The 19,372-nt window shown below is 44.4% G+C and overlaps 1 protein-coding gene across 1 annotated transcript in view; it reads left to right on the top strand.

The window, feature by feature from the left end:
• The window catches only part of carm1l (coactivator-associated arginine methyltransferase 1, like), a 124,434-nt gene that overhangs the window by 47,816 nt on the left and 57,246 nt on the right, over positions 1-19,372 (top strand). The window contains exons 4-5 of the mRNA XM_041185716.1: positions 11,935-12,039; positions 14,229-14,339. Coding sequence (XP_041041650.1) covers positions 11,935-12,039; positions 14,229-14,339 — 216 coding nt within the window. The remainder of the gene's footprint in view (positions 1-11,934; positions 12,040-14,228; positions 14,340-19,372) is intronic.

Below are 19,372 nucleotides of genomic sequence, written 5' to 3'. Positions count from 1 at the left end.
GAAGATAAAATTCAAGAGCTGTTTAATTAAATTCAAACAGCTCGAGTCTCAGTCATGTGATAGGGTGGTTTTGGATCGAGCTATTCAGTTAAGGAGGTGCCTGGTTGAAACCCATTGTGTTTTGGAGCAGGTAATGGTGGGGCCATTAGCACAATGTTGGAGATTAGGAGTCACAAATAGCTGTACCTTTGTCCAGAGCCGGCTGGTACAGACGTATCGTGTATGAATCCTTAGTGTTGACTTGGCTGGAATGTTTATACAATACAAGTCACATTCTGGTCCAAATTCCTCTGGGAATGGTTAGCTCTTTCTGTACCTCCAGGTAGCTTATCAACTACATGAGGCATCACCCTCATGCTTTCTGGGCCAATTTGGGAACTTTTCTGCTCCACGTTTAAATTCGCTGTAAAGTGGTCAACAAAATGAATCGCTGGTTTCCTGGCTGGGGCCTTTGGCTTTGGAGAGGGCATTCTCGCAACATGCTCCATGTCCTCTGGAACACCACTGCCCTCCAGTGGAGGTGCAGCTCCAGCGACCCTCCCTGTTGGCTTTTCTGCTGGGGGAGGCATCTCATTCCTTATCTACTCTTGGGTTTGGGAACTCCCTTTTTCCCTATTTAATGTCAGAAAGAAGGTTTCTGTTGGCCATATTTCAGGCAAGCCTTTACCTTTTTCCTTTCCAGGCTTCATCACCTGCCTTCTTTCAGGCTCTTCAGGCACAAGGGGCATCTCCCTCATTATTTCTTTCCTTGCTCTAGGATTTTACTGGTCCCTACTTAATTCTAGGACACTTGGGGAATCTCTTGGGTCTGCCTTCAAATTCAGAAAGGCGAGTTTGGGTAGCCAGAGCTCCTGTTCATCCAGCAGGGGCGCAGGTTCCTTTTGTTTTAGATCTGGGCAAGGCAGCTTTTCTCACCAACCGCGTATCTATTCGGACATTCTTGGCGTCCCTCTTCAAAAATTGAAGAGAAGGTTTCAGAAAGCCAGACTTCCTGCTCATTCAGAAGGGGTACGGGCTCCTTTCTTTTTAAATTTGCTGGCCGGATCTGGGGACTTTCTGTGCCCCTATTTATCCCCAGGGAGAAGGATTTCACCAGCCCCTCTTTGGCTGCATCTCCTCCACACTTTGCTACTCCCATCCCAGCCTTTTTGCTTCCCCAGGCTCAGTACTGCCCACATGTTTTGCTGCCTGGGAGTTAACAGCAACACTTGTTCTGCTTTTTGGGTGGTGGCAAGTGTGGACTTGCCCACCTGGTATTGACTTCCCCAATGTAGTTGCTGTAGGGATGGCTGGTCTCTATTCGGTCCCATTTCCTCTGGGACACTCTGGCTCACGTGGGGCTGGCTAGCTTCTATTGCTGTGCCATGTAGCTCTTTGACTGTGTGAGGCAGCTCCCTCACTGTTTGCTTTGCTGCCTGGGAATGGCCCTGTTCCCTGTTTAATTTAGCTAACTCGGTCTCCGGCTCACTCCCTTCATCTCTTTTCAAATCCATTTTCCTGACCTCCTTTACTTTTACTGGCCCAGTCTCAGCCTTTTTAAATCCAGGTAGCTTTCCCTGAGCCATCTGTCCCTGATGGGTTCTTTCGCCCACCCCCTGCAGGACCTCTGAACTTTTCTCAGTCTTCTGCCACACCGCAGAGTTTTGGAGAAATTGTATGGGTTGCCTGGCTCCTCGGGACACGATGCTTGGAACCTCACCAAGTTACTCCCCCTTAATATAGCTATTTCCCTCTGTCCCCTTTTGGAATTCCCTCTCTGATTCTTGAGCTTTTAATTTCATCTCAGTATCTTTTTCTGGTGAGCCCATCCTCTCTCTTGTACTCTTTTCAGGAACTCTTTCTCTAGCCTCCTCTTTTCTAGCTCTAACAACCGTTATGCGGCCAGGGCGGCTATATTAAATACAGGTCTCCAACCATTGTTTGGTTCTGATTCTTCTATCTGTTCTGGATAGGGACTGAGATCTAACTTCTCCAAAAATATCTGGAGCACCTCGGGCTTTTTGGCCTCTGGAGGAACTTCTACCCATATTTTCCAGGCCACAAATCTTAATTGTCCCCGACTTCGGTAGGCTAAGGTTTCATTAGTTAGCACTCCCTTTTCCGTACCCATCTTTGTAGTATAATTTACCGTGGCACTCTAATGTAAGACTAAAAGAGTTTGCTGTGGTACACATACTTGTCTTACAGATAATTTCAGCCACTGAATTTTCCCTCTTTGGCTTCCAATCAATTTCTTTCAATATCCAATTCTGGCTTGTTTTAAAGTTTTGGACTCTGGCCAAATTCAAATTGGGTTTTCCCAGACTTGAGCTCCCAATTTCTGTTACAGACAGGAGAGGATTAATTTAAACAGCCTTGATTTCTCTTCTCACTACCCGCCTGTAAACAGAAATTGGGAGACTTGTCTCACAGACTAGTCAAACAGCAGTCTGACATAGTCACCCTCACGGTATCATATCTTACAAATAATGTCCCAGACACCACTATCACCATCCCTGGGTATGTCCTGTCCCAACGTCAGGACAGACCCAGCAGAGGTGGCGGCACATTAGCATACAGATGGGAGGGCGTTGCCCTGGGAGTCCTCAACATTGACTCCAGACCCCGTGGCATCAGGTCAAACGTGGGCAAAGAAACCACCTGCTGATTACCACCTACCACCTTGTTTCATTTGATGAATCAGTGCTGCTTTATGTTGAACACCACTTGGAGGAAGCACTGAGAGTGGCAAGGGCGCAGAAAGTATTCTGGGTGGGGGACTTCAATAGTGGCTCGGTGGCACCACTATTTAGCTGGCCGAGTCCTAAAGGACATAGCTTCTAGACTGGGTCTGCAGCAGGTGGTGAGGGAACCAACAAGATGAAACACATACTTGACCTCATCCTCACCAACCTGCCTGCTGCAGCTGAACCTGTCCATGACAGTGTCGGTAGGAGTGACCACCGCACAGCTGATGTGGAGACAAAGTCCTGCCTTCACATTGAGGATACCCTCCATCGTGTTGTGTGGCACTACCACCATGCTAAATCGGAGCGATTTGGGATAAATCTAGCGACTCAAGATGCATCCATGAGGTGCTGTGGGCCAGCAGCAGCAGAATTATACTCAAACACAATCTGTAACTTCATGGCCTGGCATATCTCCCACTCTATCATTCCCATCAAGCCAGGGGATCAAGCCTGGCTCAATGAAGAGTGCAGGAGGGCATGCCAGGAGCAGGCATACCTAAAAACGAAGTGTCAACCTGGTGAAGCTGTAACACAGGACTACTTGCATGCTAAACAGCATAAGCAGCAAGTGTTAGACATAACTAAGTGATCCCACAACCAACAGATCAGATCTAAGCTCTGCAGTCCTGCCACATCCAGTCGTGAATGGTGGTGGACAATCAAACAACTCACTGGAGGAGCAGGTTCCACAAATAATCCCATTGCCAATGATGGGGGAGCCCAGCATATCAGTGCAAAAGATAAGGCTGAAGCATTTGCTCCAATCTTCAGCCGGAAGTGCCGTGTGGATGATCCATCTCTGTCTCCTCCCAAGGCTCCCAGCATCACAGATGCCAGTCTTCAGCCAATTCAATTCATTCCATGTGATATCAAGAAACGGCTGAAGGCACTGGATACTGCAAAGGCTATGGACCCTGACAATATTCCAGCAATAGTACTGAAGACTTGTGCTCCAGGACTTGTCGCACCCCTAACCAAGCTGTTCCAGTACAGCTACAACACTGGCATCTACCTGGCTGTGTGGAAAGTTGCCCAGGTATGTCCTGTACATAAAAAACAGGACAAATCCAACCTGGCCAATTACCACCCCATTAGTATACTCTCGTTCATCAGTAAAGTGATGTAAGGGGCCTTCAAAAGTGCTATGAACAGCACTTGCTTAGCAATAACCTGCTTGCCGACACCCAATTTGGGTTTCACCAGGTACCTACACCACATGGACTGCAGCGGTTGAAGAAGGCAGCTCACCACCACCTTCTCAAGGGCAACTAGGGAGGTTAATAAGTGCTGGCCCAGCCGGCGAAGCCTACATCCCGTGAATGGATTTAAAAAAAGAGAGGTGGTTTTGATTCTGATTTCTTCCCAACCTTTCAGTTTGGAGGGATCCAATCCTCTATTAATAATCCCACAGCAAACTTGAGATCAGGTAAAATAAGAGGGTTGGTTTATTTAGACACACAACGCGGGAATGGGGTTTTGCAACAGACATCCTTTTTGCAGTCATACAATAAAAGGGGGATGTGGGAAAGAAGGGAACAGGGCAATACCACAATAAAAAGAGTTATGGGGCAGAATTTTACGTCCTGCGGGCATGCACGTGCCTGACCCGATCGGGTGTAAAATTGTGCGAGAAGATGTCAGGTGAGCGCCCTGACGTCATCGCGCACTCGTGTGCTATTTCTCTTGGGCACACGCAAAAGTCAGAAGCACATGCACCGATAATTAAGAGGCAAATAAGCCCATTAATGGCGCAATTGACTCCGATTTTTCATTGCCCGTCCAACCTTGCAGTTGGCGGATGGGAAAATCAGTCAGGCCGCCTTTGCAGTTTTCATCAAACCACATCCAAGGGCGGGATGAAATTTCCATGAGGAAATAAAATAAAAATTCATTTCTGTGGACAGTATTTTTATCAGCTATATTTTCAGGCGATTGAATATGATGCATGGATACTTTTTTTCAGCTTTTAAAACTTTTATTTCAGCCTTTTCGAGTTCCAGCTCCCTGAGGCAGCTGTCTGCCTTCAGGGAACTTGCTCGCAGCGCTCATCCGCACCCGTGGAAATGTCATTGCCTGCCCTCTTCCCGCTCTCACACCGGCGGCGCTGAGCATTTCAGTGCATGTTTCACGCTAGTGGGCAAATAACTGACCAGCCAGCGTGAAATCGTGGTTGGCAGTCTGTTTCCCAATCACTCCCAGGCCTGCCAATCGGGTGCACCTGCCAAAGGTAAAATTCAGGCCATGGTTTCATGTGAGTCCAGAGTCAGAGGTCCAGTGGTGTATTCCTTCAGAGGTTAGCAGGCTGAAACTGTTGCAGGGTGATCTGACATTCCAGAAGTGAGGACTTCCATGATGGGAGAGGATACATAGAGATGAATTAATCTGGAAGGCACAAATACAGAAGCTCCAATGTTCCAGTAGTTCACTCTGTAGATCAGGGCCAGGCGCTTCATCTGAACAGCGTTCTTTCTGCTGCTACCAGTTAGATGATAAAACAGTAGACAGACACAGGCTGCTTGCCTGGAGTCTTGCTTTTCTGAGGCCAAACAGTGACTGAAGATAAAATTCAAGAGCTGTATAATTAAAGGAATTCTAACAGTTCAAGTCTCGGTCATGTGACAGGGTGGTTTCGGGTTGAGCTATTCAGTTAAAGAGGTGCCTGGTTGGAATCCATTGTTTTTTGGAGCAGGTTACAATGGGGCCATTAGCACAATATTGGAGAGTAGGAGTGACAAATAGCTCTACCTTTGTCCGTAGCTAGCTGGTGCAGACTTATCATCTACGAATCCTTTGTGTTGGCTTGGCTGGAATATTTATACAATACAAGTCACATTCCAGGATGACGAGGTCACCTTTGTCCATTGGAACAGCTGAGAATCTTCCAGAAACCAGCATGTGACCACCTGCAGCCATTTTTATCAGCCCAGCAACTGTTCATTTTGAAAAATAGAAAAATATAATTTTATAAAGTAGCCAGGCTGACATAGATATATATAGATATTTTTCTTCCTGTCTTTTGGCCAGGACAACATGGACTGTAATGGCTCAAGAAGGAAGGTGGCTCACCACCACCTTCTCAAAGGCAATTCGGAATGGGCAATAAGGATGCTGGCCTAGCCAGCAAAGCCCACATCCTGTGAAGGTACGAAAAAGATGAGGACAATAGGGGAAATGATGAGAGGCATACCCAGGTACCTAGAGGCAGCTCAGCACATGATGCCATAGTCAACAGGAAGCACCTAATACAGAACAGTTTCTCCTAAGCAACATTGAGGATATAGATGCACCCTCAGAAGTAAATGGCTGTCCAGCCATAGCTAGATGAGTTTCTTTAATACCATAGGCACCTCACATCTTCCAGGAGATACCCATTCCACCACAAGGGAGAAAATCTAGTGTCCTTGACACACACTGGCATTACAATGGCTGAAATCTTCACCTTCATATTTCAGCATTTAGCCATCTTGAGGGACTGACTTTGAGATGTACTGTGACAGAGGAGCTTGCAAGTTTTTTTTGGAAATTGTCAAATAGAAGGTGAGGAGTTCACCTGGCTGGCAACTGAAGCCTGGTCGAAGCAGTGTCAGTTCAGACTTAGGACATGCAGATATGATGGATGCGCCAACAGAAATGCTGCAATTCAAGACTGGACAGTACAAAGTAACAGCACCACAGAAGTGCCACGCAATGATCATCTCCAACATGAGAGAATCTAACTAATTGCCCTTGATAATCAATGTCAGTACCATCACTGAATCCCCCACAATCAACATCCTTGGGGTTACCATCAACCAGAAACTGAACTGGACCAACCATAACAGTACTGTGACTATAAGAGCTGGTTAGAAGCTGGGAATTCTGAGCCGAGTAACTCAGCTCCTCGCTCCCAAAGCCTGTCCACCATCTACAGGGCACAAGTCAGGAGTAGATGTAATACTCTCCACCTGCCTGGATGAGTGCAGCTCCAAGAACACTCAAGCTCGACACAATACAGGACAAAGCAGCCCCCTCGATTGGCAACCTATTTTGCACCTTAAACATCACTCCCTCCACCGATGCATAGTGGTAGCAGTGTGCACCATCTACAAGATGCACTGCAGCAACTCACCAAGGTTCCTTCAACAGCACTTTCCAAATGTGCAACCTCTACCACCTAGAAGGACAAGGGCAGCAGATGCATGGGAACACCACCATCTGCAAGGTTCCCTCCAAGCCACACAACTTCCTGAATTGGAACTATATTGCCATTCCTTCACTGTTACTGGCTCAATATCCTGGAACTTGTGTCCTAACGGAACTGTAGGTGTACCTGCACGACATGGACAGCAGCAGTTCAAGTAGGTGGCTCACCGTCACCTTTGTAAGGGCAGTCGGGGAGGGCTATAAATGCTGGCCTGGCTAGTGAGCCATATCCCATAATTGACTGCTATCAGCAGTGGAAGTTTCACTGAGCACCCAACTTGACAATGAAGGACATGCATGGCTTCATCCTTTACAACTGTCAGGTGACTGAGAGATGGACTCCTGGCTGCAATCTTCAGTGACACTGGTAAGATCACGCAGTTGTATGTTTACCTGATTATTATGTGCCACTCAGCAAGTATAGATCAATACATCCATCCTTTGATTTAGATGGTGTATTTACAGAAATAGAAAAGGCATACTTAACAACGTGAGGGATAACATCACATGTGAACCCTTCATTGATCAAAACGGTGTGGTGCCTTTTGAGCTTGAACATTCCCCATGTTGCCTCTGAGGAGCCTCCACAGTCTGCTCACCTCTCTGCCTATAAGGCGTTGAGGAACATCATGACTGGCCCCTTCATGCAGGTGTCCATTAAGGACGTATCTAAGACTGGAGGACCTGCAATTCTGCAGGGGCAGCCGTGGTCACTGGAGCATGTAGCACAGATTAGGGCTCTGGTGGAGGGGCCAGGGAAGCCGTGGAAGATGAATGTGCAGAAGTGCTCAGGGCAAACCCGTTCACCTCTGTAACCTCCTAATCCCTTGGTTGGCCTTCTGGGTGGTTGGATGGAATGGGCTGTTGGGCACAGCAGTTATCTATTCCAGCATCTGTTGTGCCATCAGGGAGAATGTCCTGTTATGGATACGCAGCTCCTCATGTATTCCATGGAGGACAGTGTTCACACTCTGAGTGAACTGCTTGAGGCTACTGAGTAAGCCTTGTTCCCTTTGCAGGAATTCATGCTGCTCTTACATCCACTGGGATTGATGCTGCATGTGACTGTCCATGAGATTGGCCTGTATTTCATGGTTAAAGCTTATGCGATTGAGTTCCCGAGACAAGTGTTAGAAATCCATATCTCCAAGAGCTATATGCTTTTTTTAAAAATTGGAAGGACATTGAATTATTTGGACGCTCCCGGGGTTTGTTTTTTTCTAAAATGTTACAAGTTCACATTGGTTTATGAGAAAGCTGATTTTTTTAAAGAAATCACATATTGTCAGCTAAGTGACCAGCAAGACACCTGGGGAGATGAGTTATTTTGTTTACTTGAGTTAAAATTTAAAAAAACTACTGTTGCCAGGCTGGGGGCTCCTGCTGATTGGCTGAAAAACAGCTGGCCTGGGAGAAGTTATGTCTGAACATATTTTTTGAACTCAGTGTGTGTCTTGGGAGCAAACTGTGGAGGAAGGTTGCCCCACTCTCTCCCTGTATTGCCTTTAGTCCAGAGTGGCTGTTCAGCTTCAGCCATAAAATCCTCATCCTTATCTCAGTATAACTTGCCTGTATTTGAAAGCTTGCAAGGCCGCAACAAGTGAGAGTTAACAGAAGTGTTTCCCTGAAGATCTTTTGGAAAGGACTTCCAGACCAGCACTCCGTCTTCATATGCAGGAATACCAAATAGTGTCAAGACCTTTTCAAGCTTTATCCTTTTTCATAGTATTCCTTTATGCCAACAGCTGCAGAGACCTTATTTTTCTTGTCCTTTGTTTTGTGTGTGTATGTTGGAGTTTTAAAAGAAGTAAATCATTAAATTTCTGGATTATAAGTTGTATGTCAACCACTTATACTATTTGTTTTAAAAAATAAGTTTTGTTTCATCACAAATCAATTATTCTGAGTTTATTAGAAGAAGCCTGGTTAAAGTCTCTGGGCCTAGCAGTAGCAAGGGTAAGCATTTGGCAATTTTGGTGAGTGATTTATGCTTATGCTGAGACCATAATGGCCCAGAACCCTTCCTTTGTGCTCTACTGTGTGACTAATGCCCATTATGCTCAATCCGCCTCCCCCATGCTGAACAACCATTGCCACCAGTGAAGCTGTGATCAAAGGTTCCTTTATCCCCATCTTTGGTACCTACAATGAATGATTCACTATCTCCTACACTGGCCCTGGAATGCACACGTGCTTATCTGCATTGCCCTCTCCTCCACTGGACAAGTCACCTTGAGTTTTACACCTCCATCCCCTGTCTGGGTCATCGCTTTAACATTTTGAGCTCTCTTTTCCTGCAAGTGAACAATAAAAACAGATTCAGGGACATAGATCATGCTTGAACATTGATGCAGGATTCATTGCGACTGGGTGTCAAAGTGGGCATTCAGATGCCATCCCATTTATGCTTGGACATACAAAAGTGTATGACCCATTGGGTCATTCTTGCTGGTGGTGCCGTACACGGCAATTGTGCCTCATCTGATGTCTCAGTCATCTGAGACCCAAACCCGAGGGAAATGTATGTTCAGTCAAACTGATCACTTTGCCTGAGGGCAACAGGTCATGGAACCGCTTGCAGAACTGAATCCATGTTGGGACATATTCGGCTGATACTCACTAATGCAGCAATTGCCTGTCACACACACTTTATGACTGCAGGAGAGTTTCATCAATCTGTTGGATACAGGGCATCCCTCCAGCCTTCAACTTCCTCCACTAGGATCTTTAGGCCCTGATCGCAGAACCTGAGTGCATTCAATCCACGAGAGTCAGACACGCTGCTCCTCTGGGACATTCTGCCGTGACAATGAATAAAACCTATGGAGGAGTCAAGATTCTCTCTTCATGCTTTGTTACTCAATACCCATGTGCAACCACCTGTTGGAACCTTCTTCCCGAGTAGTGTACAGACTTATGTTGTTAGAGGAGGAGGTTCTGTTCATGGGTTAGGGGTACTGTGCATGTTTGCAAGCACCCTGAGTGCCAAGGTGTCGTTTGGAGTTTATAGGACAGTGTGCTGATGTCACGGTTATGGTTGAGGCTCTTCTGGGTGCCCACATTTGAAAATGTGAGAAATGAAATGGCATGTGGCTGGTGGACATGAAGGATCTGTATGTGGGGGTCTTGATACCAGCCCCGTGCTCATTTCACTTGCTGCGCAGTGTTGTGACCTGCTGTAGCTGCAAAGACATTGGCAGTTGCATGGCTGGGTATGGCGGATCTTCGCAAACAGTGAATGTCAGCTGTGTGGACACTCCTTACACATTTGCAATAGGCAGACATCAGCATCTAAAGTTTTCTGTGGAAGATTCTTAATGGGCCAGCTCTTACAGCAAAAATAACCAGCTGGCCAACATTGAAAACTTATACTCACATGACAACGTAATGAAGTCTCCTCCCACACAACCTTATGACTCCTTCACAACTTACTTCTTGTCACAGTGAGTGACTTTCAGGGTGGCCCTTTATATAGGGTCTGAGTTGTGAAAGTCCCGCCTCTGCTTCCGAACTGTTTCCACGGTTGGCTTGTCTGACTTCAACCTGCACCTGCCTCCCGGCAACAAGGATTATGCCACTGGAGCCACTTTCTCCCAAGGTGGGCCCGCAAAGCTGTGAATTTTCCCAACTCCCATTACGTGCCTCAAGGATGAAAATTCAGCCTTCAGAGTCTGCTGATTGTAAACTCAGACTGCTGCCATTGTCTCATAGTGCAAATACCTTGCATCTTCATCTCAGTAAAACAATCTATGCCTTCCTTTAATCTCGAGCAATCACATCACCCAGACTTACTGCCAGGCAGACTTCAGAACAGGTCACATGACTCTCCTTTCCTTTACCTTAAATTTAAAGATACAGTCACAAAACATAATCTTATAAACCTCGTAATTGTAACAAGTGCCTTGGGCAGAGAATAGAATTGGTAGCAAGGGTATGGAGTTTGTGAAGGTGATGGCTTAACTCTTCCCTGTTTTAATAATGGAGAAACTGCAGGTCATCCAAGACCGGATGTTGGATGAGCAATTTGATGACAGAGGCAATGGAGAGGTTGAGACAGACTGAGAAATAGAACAGGATGTTGTCAGCATATGCGTGGAAGCTGATGTCACCAACCAGTGGCTTGTGGATGAGCCAGGGGAGAGAGCGAAAAATAAATCTCGGTGTGAGGCTGGAGATGCGCTGACTGCAATTAAATAGATGAATGGTTTCAAGCGTGGGGAGTCAAATGGGGCTGGACAATTTAGGAGTGGCATTTGAGGAAGAATAATGCACATTGGCCACTGCCACAGAGGATGTAATTTGTGACCATTGCCATTCCATGCCTATGGCAAGGCCAGAAACCTGATTCATAGGGATTGGAACATGGAGTTTCTAAAAAAGATGGACACATTTTTGTGAAGCACCAATGTGTTCAAGGATTTTGGAGAGAAAAGTTGAAAGTATAATTTTTAAACTCTATGGAGAGAATGGAAGCCCAAACAAACTAAATTTAAACATGCTTTTACTTTGCAGAAAATTAAACCTTTTAAAGGGCTATGATTGGTTCTGGACATAAATTTTTACCAGAAAAAGATCTCCATAATCAATATTGACTACCACCACCACCTCCAAGTCCACAGCCCCCCCCCGCCGCCTCCCCTGCCACTTTCCCACCCATCTTCCTTCTCCATGCAACCCCTACCCAATCCCCTCACCATGAAAATTGAAACGGGGAGCTCCTTGGCAACTGAACATGTTACACCTCCACTTGTCTCATTCACATTCCTGCACGGAAGTGTTTTGCACTTGGTTGAAAAGGATCTTTTTTACCCTATGGTTGTGCTGTCAGTTTGATCACGATTCCTGACACCTGAGTCTGTGAGCTAATGCACAGTAAGTGGAAACTTTGCTGAATTAAGTGGAGCATCGAGGTTTTGGCAATGCTACTTGTTAAGCAGCAAGGGACAATTTGTTGAATGCTTGAAAACAGGAAATAGGACTGATCAGCTGTTGACTAAAGCCATGCACTCTTTTTTCCTTTCAGTTTTATGGCTGTTTATCACAGCAACAGAACATGTTGCAGGACTATATAAGGACAGCCACTTACCAAAAAGCAATACTCCAGAATCATGATGATTTTAATGATAAGGTGAGAGCACAGGGGTTGGAGTGGGACAGAACGGGGGCATGGCTTAACCTTGCAATTATTATCTGTCTGCATTTAATCCCACAGTTTGGCCAATTCTATATTCTGCCTCAAAATGTTATTAAGCTAACTGCAGCAAATAGGTGGTCAGCCTCCAACAAAATTTACAATTTCTGCAAGTTTATTTCATCTGGTTAATATGGTATTTATTTTAAGATCTTTGCTCTAAGATTTTGTTGGTAGTTTAATAGTCCAGTAGGCAGTGACCATGATTTAATCAGGGTGAAACTCAACGCTCACCATCATTATTCCTCTGAAACCGACAGCAACTTCTGGTGTCCCCATATGCACAGTTAAATACAGAAATCTAGGAGCTACTGTCAGTGATCCTACACTTTTCCATTGGGTGTGCTGTTGAAGTCCATGTAATCAACTAGAAATCATTAAATTGGTGAGAAGATTAATATGTATATGGAATAAACTCTCCCTATCAGAAAACTTAGACAAACTTCACACATCAATTTACCCTTGCCAGCTAAAAAGATTAGTAAAAGTACATTTAATTTCTTTAATAAAAACATTCTATTTTATCCATTTAGGTAACAAAATCTGCCACCATTAACTTCCCGTCAACAGCAAACCTGGATAGAAACTTCTAATTGAACTTCTAAAATTGCACTGCAGTAGGGACTGAAACCAACAAATTGTCCCTGCTCCCAATGCGGTCTCCTCTACATTGGAGAGGCCAAATGCAGACTGGGTAACCACTTTACAGAACACCTTTTGTCTGTCCGCAAGCATGAACCAGACCTTCATGTCGCTTGCCATTTCAACACACCACCCTGCTCTCATGCCCACATGTCCATCCTTGGCCTGCTGCAATGTTCCAGTGAAGCTCAACACACCTCATCTTCCAATTAGGCACTTTACAGCTTTCCGGACTTAATGATGAGTTCAAAAACTTCAGATCTTAAACTCTCTCCTCCGTCCTCACCCCCTTTTGATCCCCTTTTTTCAGTATTCATTTTTAAATTTTTATATATATTTTTCCCCACCTATTTTTATTATTATTTTTAAAATTTATTTGCATTCATTGTTTTATCCTCACCTTTTAGCCTATTTCATCCTTTTGTCCCTGTACCGTCCCCTCCCCCCTCCCTACTCCCACTAGGACCATCTGTCACTTGTTCATCCTGCTTTCTACCCTTAATGTCACCATTAGCACCTCCTTTAGCCACCATCAACATCCCTTCAACCTTATTTTTATGACATCTTTTGCAATCTCTCCTTTGCCTCCACCTATCACTGGTCTTCTATGTAGCTTTACCTGTCCCAGCCCCATAAACCGTATATATTTCACCACGTTTCTACTTCTCTTCAGTTCTGAAGAAGAGTCATATGGACTTGAAACGTTAACTCTGTCTTTCTCTGCACAGATGCTGTCAGACCTGCTGAGTTTTTCCAGCAATTTTTGTTTTTGTTTCAGATTTCCAGCATCTGCAGTATTTTGCTTTTATATTAAATTGTCCTTGTATCTGTGTGTGCATGTAAATCCATTTAAAGCAGCCCAACACCCAGATCCAAACTGAACAAACACATAACTTAGTTTCATCACAGATCCATGGAAACAAATCACAGCAAAAGTTTGTGTTCTCATAACTTTTAAAACCAAATTATGCCAACAAATTAAATGAAATGTTGCACGGAGTGAAAACATCCTTGAAGTTTTCTCATGCACCAGATTTGATTTTGAATTGAGAACATCGAGCTGCACTATGTTTATTTGTTCATGAACAGAGGATGAGCTATTCACAACATGATCTATTGTGTGAATGTAGTTTTGGCTGTTGGATGCCCTTAATTATGGTATTTGCACCATTTTCTGCCATAAATGAACTTCCCTTTCACTGTGCAGAAACACCCAGTTTTCACTTAATACTTATTAGTATTATTAGCTGAGCTCAGGGCTGCAGAGACTTGTGCGTACAAACTCATGTCTCACCAATCTGATGCTGCTGCCGATTCCACAACCAAGTGTGCCAGCTTACCTCCCCCTGAAAAGGGCATGTTCACAAATTGCAATCATGCGTATGAAACCTACTCAGCGAACTTGATCTGAACATTTGCTGTGATTAAAGTTTAGCACAATCAGGATGCAGTAAGTTCTGATTGTTGTTTTTTTTTGTTAAAAGGTTGTTCTTGATGTTGGTTGTGGGTCGGGAATCCTTTCATTCTTCGCAGTTCAAGCAGGAGCTAGGAAAGTCTATGGTGTGGAAGCCAGCTCAATGTCCAAGTATGCAGAGGTATTGCACAAACACACTACCAGGATTCACATTAATACATACACTACTGACTTCTAAAGATTGAACTACTTTTTTGTAATGATCTTCAAAGTCAAGATTGTATGACAAAGAATGTATTGGCATTTTTGGCAGAGAGCTTTCCATTTTCTGTATGCAAGTTTCTGTAATCTTCAGTCCATGGCCCACAAGCCTCTGAGTCAGAAAGCTCAAAACACACACTAGGACCTGAAAAATTATCTTTTTGATATGATATTAAACAAAAGCCTTATCTGCCTATTCAGACAAATGTAAAGGAACAAATCAAAAAGAAGAACAACGAATCTTGCCAGTGTCTGTCTTCAACAAATACCACAATTATCTCATTTTCTGACAGTGGGATCTCGCTATACACAGATTTGCTGTCACATTTACCTAAGTAACTTTAAAAAAAGTAATTTATTGTATGTGAATAGATATGAAATGTTCTCAGGATGGTATAATATGCTTTTTAAATCCAATTGCTTATGAGCCTCCAGAATTCTAAATATTTTTAGTGTATGTTATGAAAGGTGAGGCTTCTGTGTGCAATCTTGCTATAGGGCACCATGGGCCATGGAATCAACCCTCTCTGACTGCTGCTTCCATCTGGTAAAGTTCCAAGTCTGGAACTGAGCGTCGCTAAGTTATCTCCAAAAAAAGGTGAGAGACTGAGAATTGGTGAATTTAGAAACACCGATATTTTATGTTAACAGGCTATGTTACGAATGTTTATTCAGATTAAAGTGTTCAAGATAGTCCAATGTCAAGCAAAGGAAAGAAAGATTAGGCCCATCATGTTGGGTGTTGCTACCACTGTGCTAAATGGGATAGATTCAGATCAGACCTAGCAGCTCAAAACTGAGTATCCATGAAGAGCAGTAGAATTGTATTCAACTACAATCTGCAACCTCATGGCCCGCATATCCTTCACTCTACTATTCCATCAAGCTAGGGAATCAATCCTGGTTCAATGGAAAGTGTGAAAGAGCATGGCATGAGCATCACTTGCCAGCACTGAAAGAGAAGTGTCAATCTGGTGAAGCAGTTGAAGAAGGCAGCTCACCACCACCTTATTAAGGGCAACTAAGGATGGGCAATAAATGCTGGCCCAGCCAGCGAAACCCACATCCTGTGAATGAATTAAAAAAAATGTTAATCAATGGAAGCAGCATGCTATAGAGAAGAGTTAAGTCATCCCATCACCAATGGGTCAGATCAAATCTCAATCACATGGATGAGTACAGCTCCCACAACACTCAAGAAGCTTGATGTCATCCAGGACAAAGCAGCCCGCTTGATTGGCACCACATCCACAAACATTCACTCCCTCCACCACCGACGTGCAGTAGCAGCAGTGTGTACCATCTACAAGATGCACTGCAGGAATTCACCAAGGTTCCTCAGACAGCATCTTCCAAACCCACGACCACTACCATCTAGAAGGACAAGGGCAGCAGATAGATGGGAACACCATCACATGGACTGCAACAGTTCAAGAAGGTAGCTCACCACCACCTTCTCAAAGGCAATTAGGGATGGGCAATAAATGCTGGCCCAGCCAGTGATGCCCACATCCCATGAATGAATAAAACAACATTCAGCCATGAATGGTGGTGGACAATTAATGGGAGGAGGCGACTTCACAAATATTTCCATCCTCAATGATGATGATGCCCAGCACCTGAATGCAGAAGACAAGGCTGACGAGTCAAGTGGATTATCCATCCCTGCCTCCTCCGGAGTGGTCACCATCATAGAAGCCAGTCTATAGCCAATTATTCAATTCAGTCCATGTGTTATCAAGAAATGGCTGAGAATTAACCATCCGTGGTTAACTAAAGAAGTTATGGAAAGCATCAAACTTAAGGAAACAGCATACAATTCCGCAAAGATGAATGGCAGGACAGATGATTAGTCATTCTCCGCCGTTCTTTATATTCTGACCAAAAGGTTAAGCAGGCGAAAGAAATTAGAGTATGAGACAAAGCTAGAAATGTAAAAGTGGATAGCAAGAGTTTCTACAGGTATTTAAAAATGAAAAGAGTAAGTAAAGTGAGTGTTGGTCCTCTAGAGAGTGACAGTGGGGAGTTAATAGTAGATAGTAAGGAAATGTCAGAGGAAATGAACATATTTTTTGCTTCTGTGTTCACTATATAGGATACAAAAAACCTTCCAATAATAGCTGAAAATCGGAAGGTGAACGAGAGAAAGGGACTTGGTGAAATTGCAACCACTAGGGAAGCGCTACTGAGCAAATTGATGGAGCTGCAGACTGGCAAGTCTCTGGGTCCCGATGGACTACATCCTAGGGCCTTAAAAGAGGTGGCTAATGAGGTGGTTGATGCGCTGGTGTTAATTTTCCAAAATTCGCTAGATTCTGGAAAGGTTCCATCAGATTGTAAAGTAGCAAATATAACCCCTCTATTCAAAAGGGGAGGGAGGCAGAAAACAGGAAACCATAGGCCAGTTGGCTTGACGTCTGCCATGAGGAATTTGTTAGAATTGATCACTATGGAGGTTATAGCTGGGCAATTAGAAGAACTTAAGTCAATTGGGAAGAGTCATCATGGTTTTGTGAAAGGAAAGTCATGTTTAATCAATCTATTGGAGTTTTTTTTGAAGCAGTAACATGCACTGTGGATAAAGGGGAGCCTGTAGACATACTGCACTTGGATTTCCAGAAGGCATTTGATAAGGTGCCTCATCAAAGGTTATTATGGAAAATAAAAGTGCATGGTGTAAGGGGTAACATATTAGCATGGATAGAAGATTAGCTGGCTGGAAGAAAGCAGAGAGTATGCATAAATGGGTCTTTTTCGGATTGGTAGGATGTGACAAGTGGAATCCCACAGGGGTCTGTGCTCAGGCCTCAACTTTTTACGATTTGCATCAATGACTTTGATGAGGGGAGTGAAGGCATGGTAGCTAAGTTTGCAGATGACACAAAGATAGGTAGTAAAGTATGTTGTGAAGAGGTCATGAGGTTGCAGATGGATATAGATAGGTTGAGTGAGTGGGCAAAGGCCTGGCAAATAAAGTTTAATGTGGGAAAATGTGAAGTTGTTCACTTTGGCATGAAGAACTAAAAAGCAGAGTATTACTTAAATGGAGAACGGCTGCATAATTCTAAGGTGCAGAGTGATCTAGGTGTTCTAGTATATGAGTCACAAAATGTTAGTATGCATGTAGAGCAAATAATTAAAAAGGCTAATGGAGTGCTATCCTTTATTACAAGAGGGATTGAACATCAAAGTAAGGATGTTATGCTTCAGTTATACAGGGCATTGATAGACTGCACCTCGAATACTGTGTGCAGTTTGGCTCTCCATATTTAAGGAAGGATGAAAATGCATTGGAGGCAGTTCAGAGGAGGTTTACTAGATTGATACCTGGAATGAGTGGGCTATCTTATGAGGAAAGGCTGGACTAACTGGGCTTGTTTCCACTGTAGCTTAGAAGAGTGAGGGGTGATTTCACTGAAGTATTTAAGATCCTGAATGGCCTTCACAAGGTGAACGTCGAAAGGATGTTTCCCCTTGAAGATGAGTGTAGAACTAAGGGGCACTGTTTTAAAATTAGGGGTCTTTCTTAAAGGACAGGGATGAGGAGAATTTTTTTTCTCTTGGAGGGTTGTGTAACTTTGGAACACTCTTCCTCAGAAGACGGTGGACGGGGGGTCATTGAATATTTTTAAGCCAGAGTTTGATAGATTCTTGTTAGGCAAGAGAATCAAAGGCTATCGGGGTTAGATGGGAATGTGGAAATTGAAACACAATAAGATCAGTGGAATAGGCTCATGGGGATGAACGTTCTACTGCTGTCCCTATTTCTTATGTTCTTAGTTCTTACGTTCTCACTCAGATCTAAGATCTGCAGTCCTGCCACATCAAATCATGAATGGTGATGGACAATTAAACAACTCGCTGGAGGAGGAGGCTCCACAAATATCCCCACCCTCAATGATGGGGGAGCCCAGCACATCAGTGCAAAAGATAAGGCTGAAGCATTTGCTACAATCTTCAGCCGGAAGTGCCCCGTGGATGATCCTTCTCTGTCTCCTCCCAAGTTTCCCAGCATCACTTATGCCAGTCTTCAGCCAATTCAATTAATTCCACGTGATATCAAGAAACGGCTGAACGCACTGGATACTGCAAAGGCTATGGGCCCTGACAATATTCCAGCAATCGTAGTGAAGACTTGTGTTCCAGAACTCCACTGGTTGGAGTCATGCCTAGCACAAAGGAAGATGGTTGTGGTTGTTGGAGGTCAGTCATCTGAGCTCCAGGACATCACTGCAGGAGTTTCTCAGGGTAGTGGCCTTGGCCCAACCATCTTTAGCTGCTTTATCAATGACCTTCCTTCCATCATAAGGTCAGAAGTGGGGATGTTCACTGATGATTGCACGATGTTCAGCACCATTCCCAACTCCTCAGATTCTGAAGCAGTCCATATCCAAATGCAGCAAGACCTGGACAATATCCAGGCTTGGGCTGACAAGTGGCAAGTAACATTTGTGCCAACCAAGTGTCAGGCAATGACCATCTCCAACAAGATAGAATCCAACCACCGCCCCTTGATGTTCAATGGCATTACCGTCACTGAATCTCCCACTATCAACATCCTGGGGGTTACCATTGACTAGAAACTGAATTGGACTAACCATATAAATACTGTGACTACAAGAGCAGGTCAGACACTAGGAATCCTAGGATGTTTAACTCACCACCTGACTCCCCAAAGCCTGTCCACCATCTCTAAGGCACAAGTCAGGAACATGATGGAATATTCCCCACTTGCTTGGATGAGCGCAGCTCCCACAACTCTCAAGAAGCTTGACACCATCCAGGACAAAGCAGCCCACTTGATTGTCACCACATCCACAAACATTCGCTTCCTCCACCACAGACATATAGTAGCAGCAGTGTGTACCATCTATAAGATGCACTGCAGGAATTCACCAAGGCTCCTTAGACAGCACCTTCCAAACCCACAACCACTAAAAGGACAAGGGCAGC

Source organism: Carcharodon carcharias, chromosome 4 (genome assembly GCF_017639515.1).
Source record: "Carcharodon carcharias isolate sCarCar2 chromosome 4, sCarCar2.pri, whole genome shotgun sequence".
NCBI lineage: Eukaryota > Metazoa > Chordata > Chondrichthyes > Lamniformes > Lamnidae > Carcharodon > Carcharodon carcharias.
This window is presented reverse-complemented; position numbering and strand designations above follow the sequence as displayed.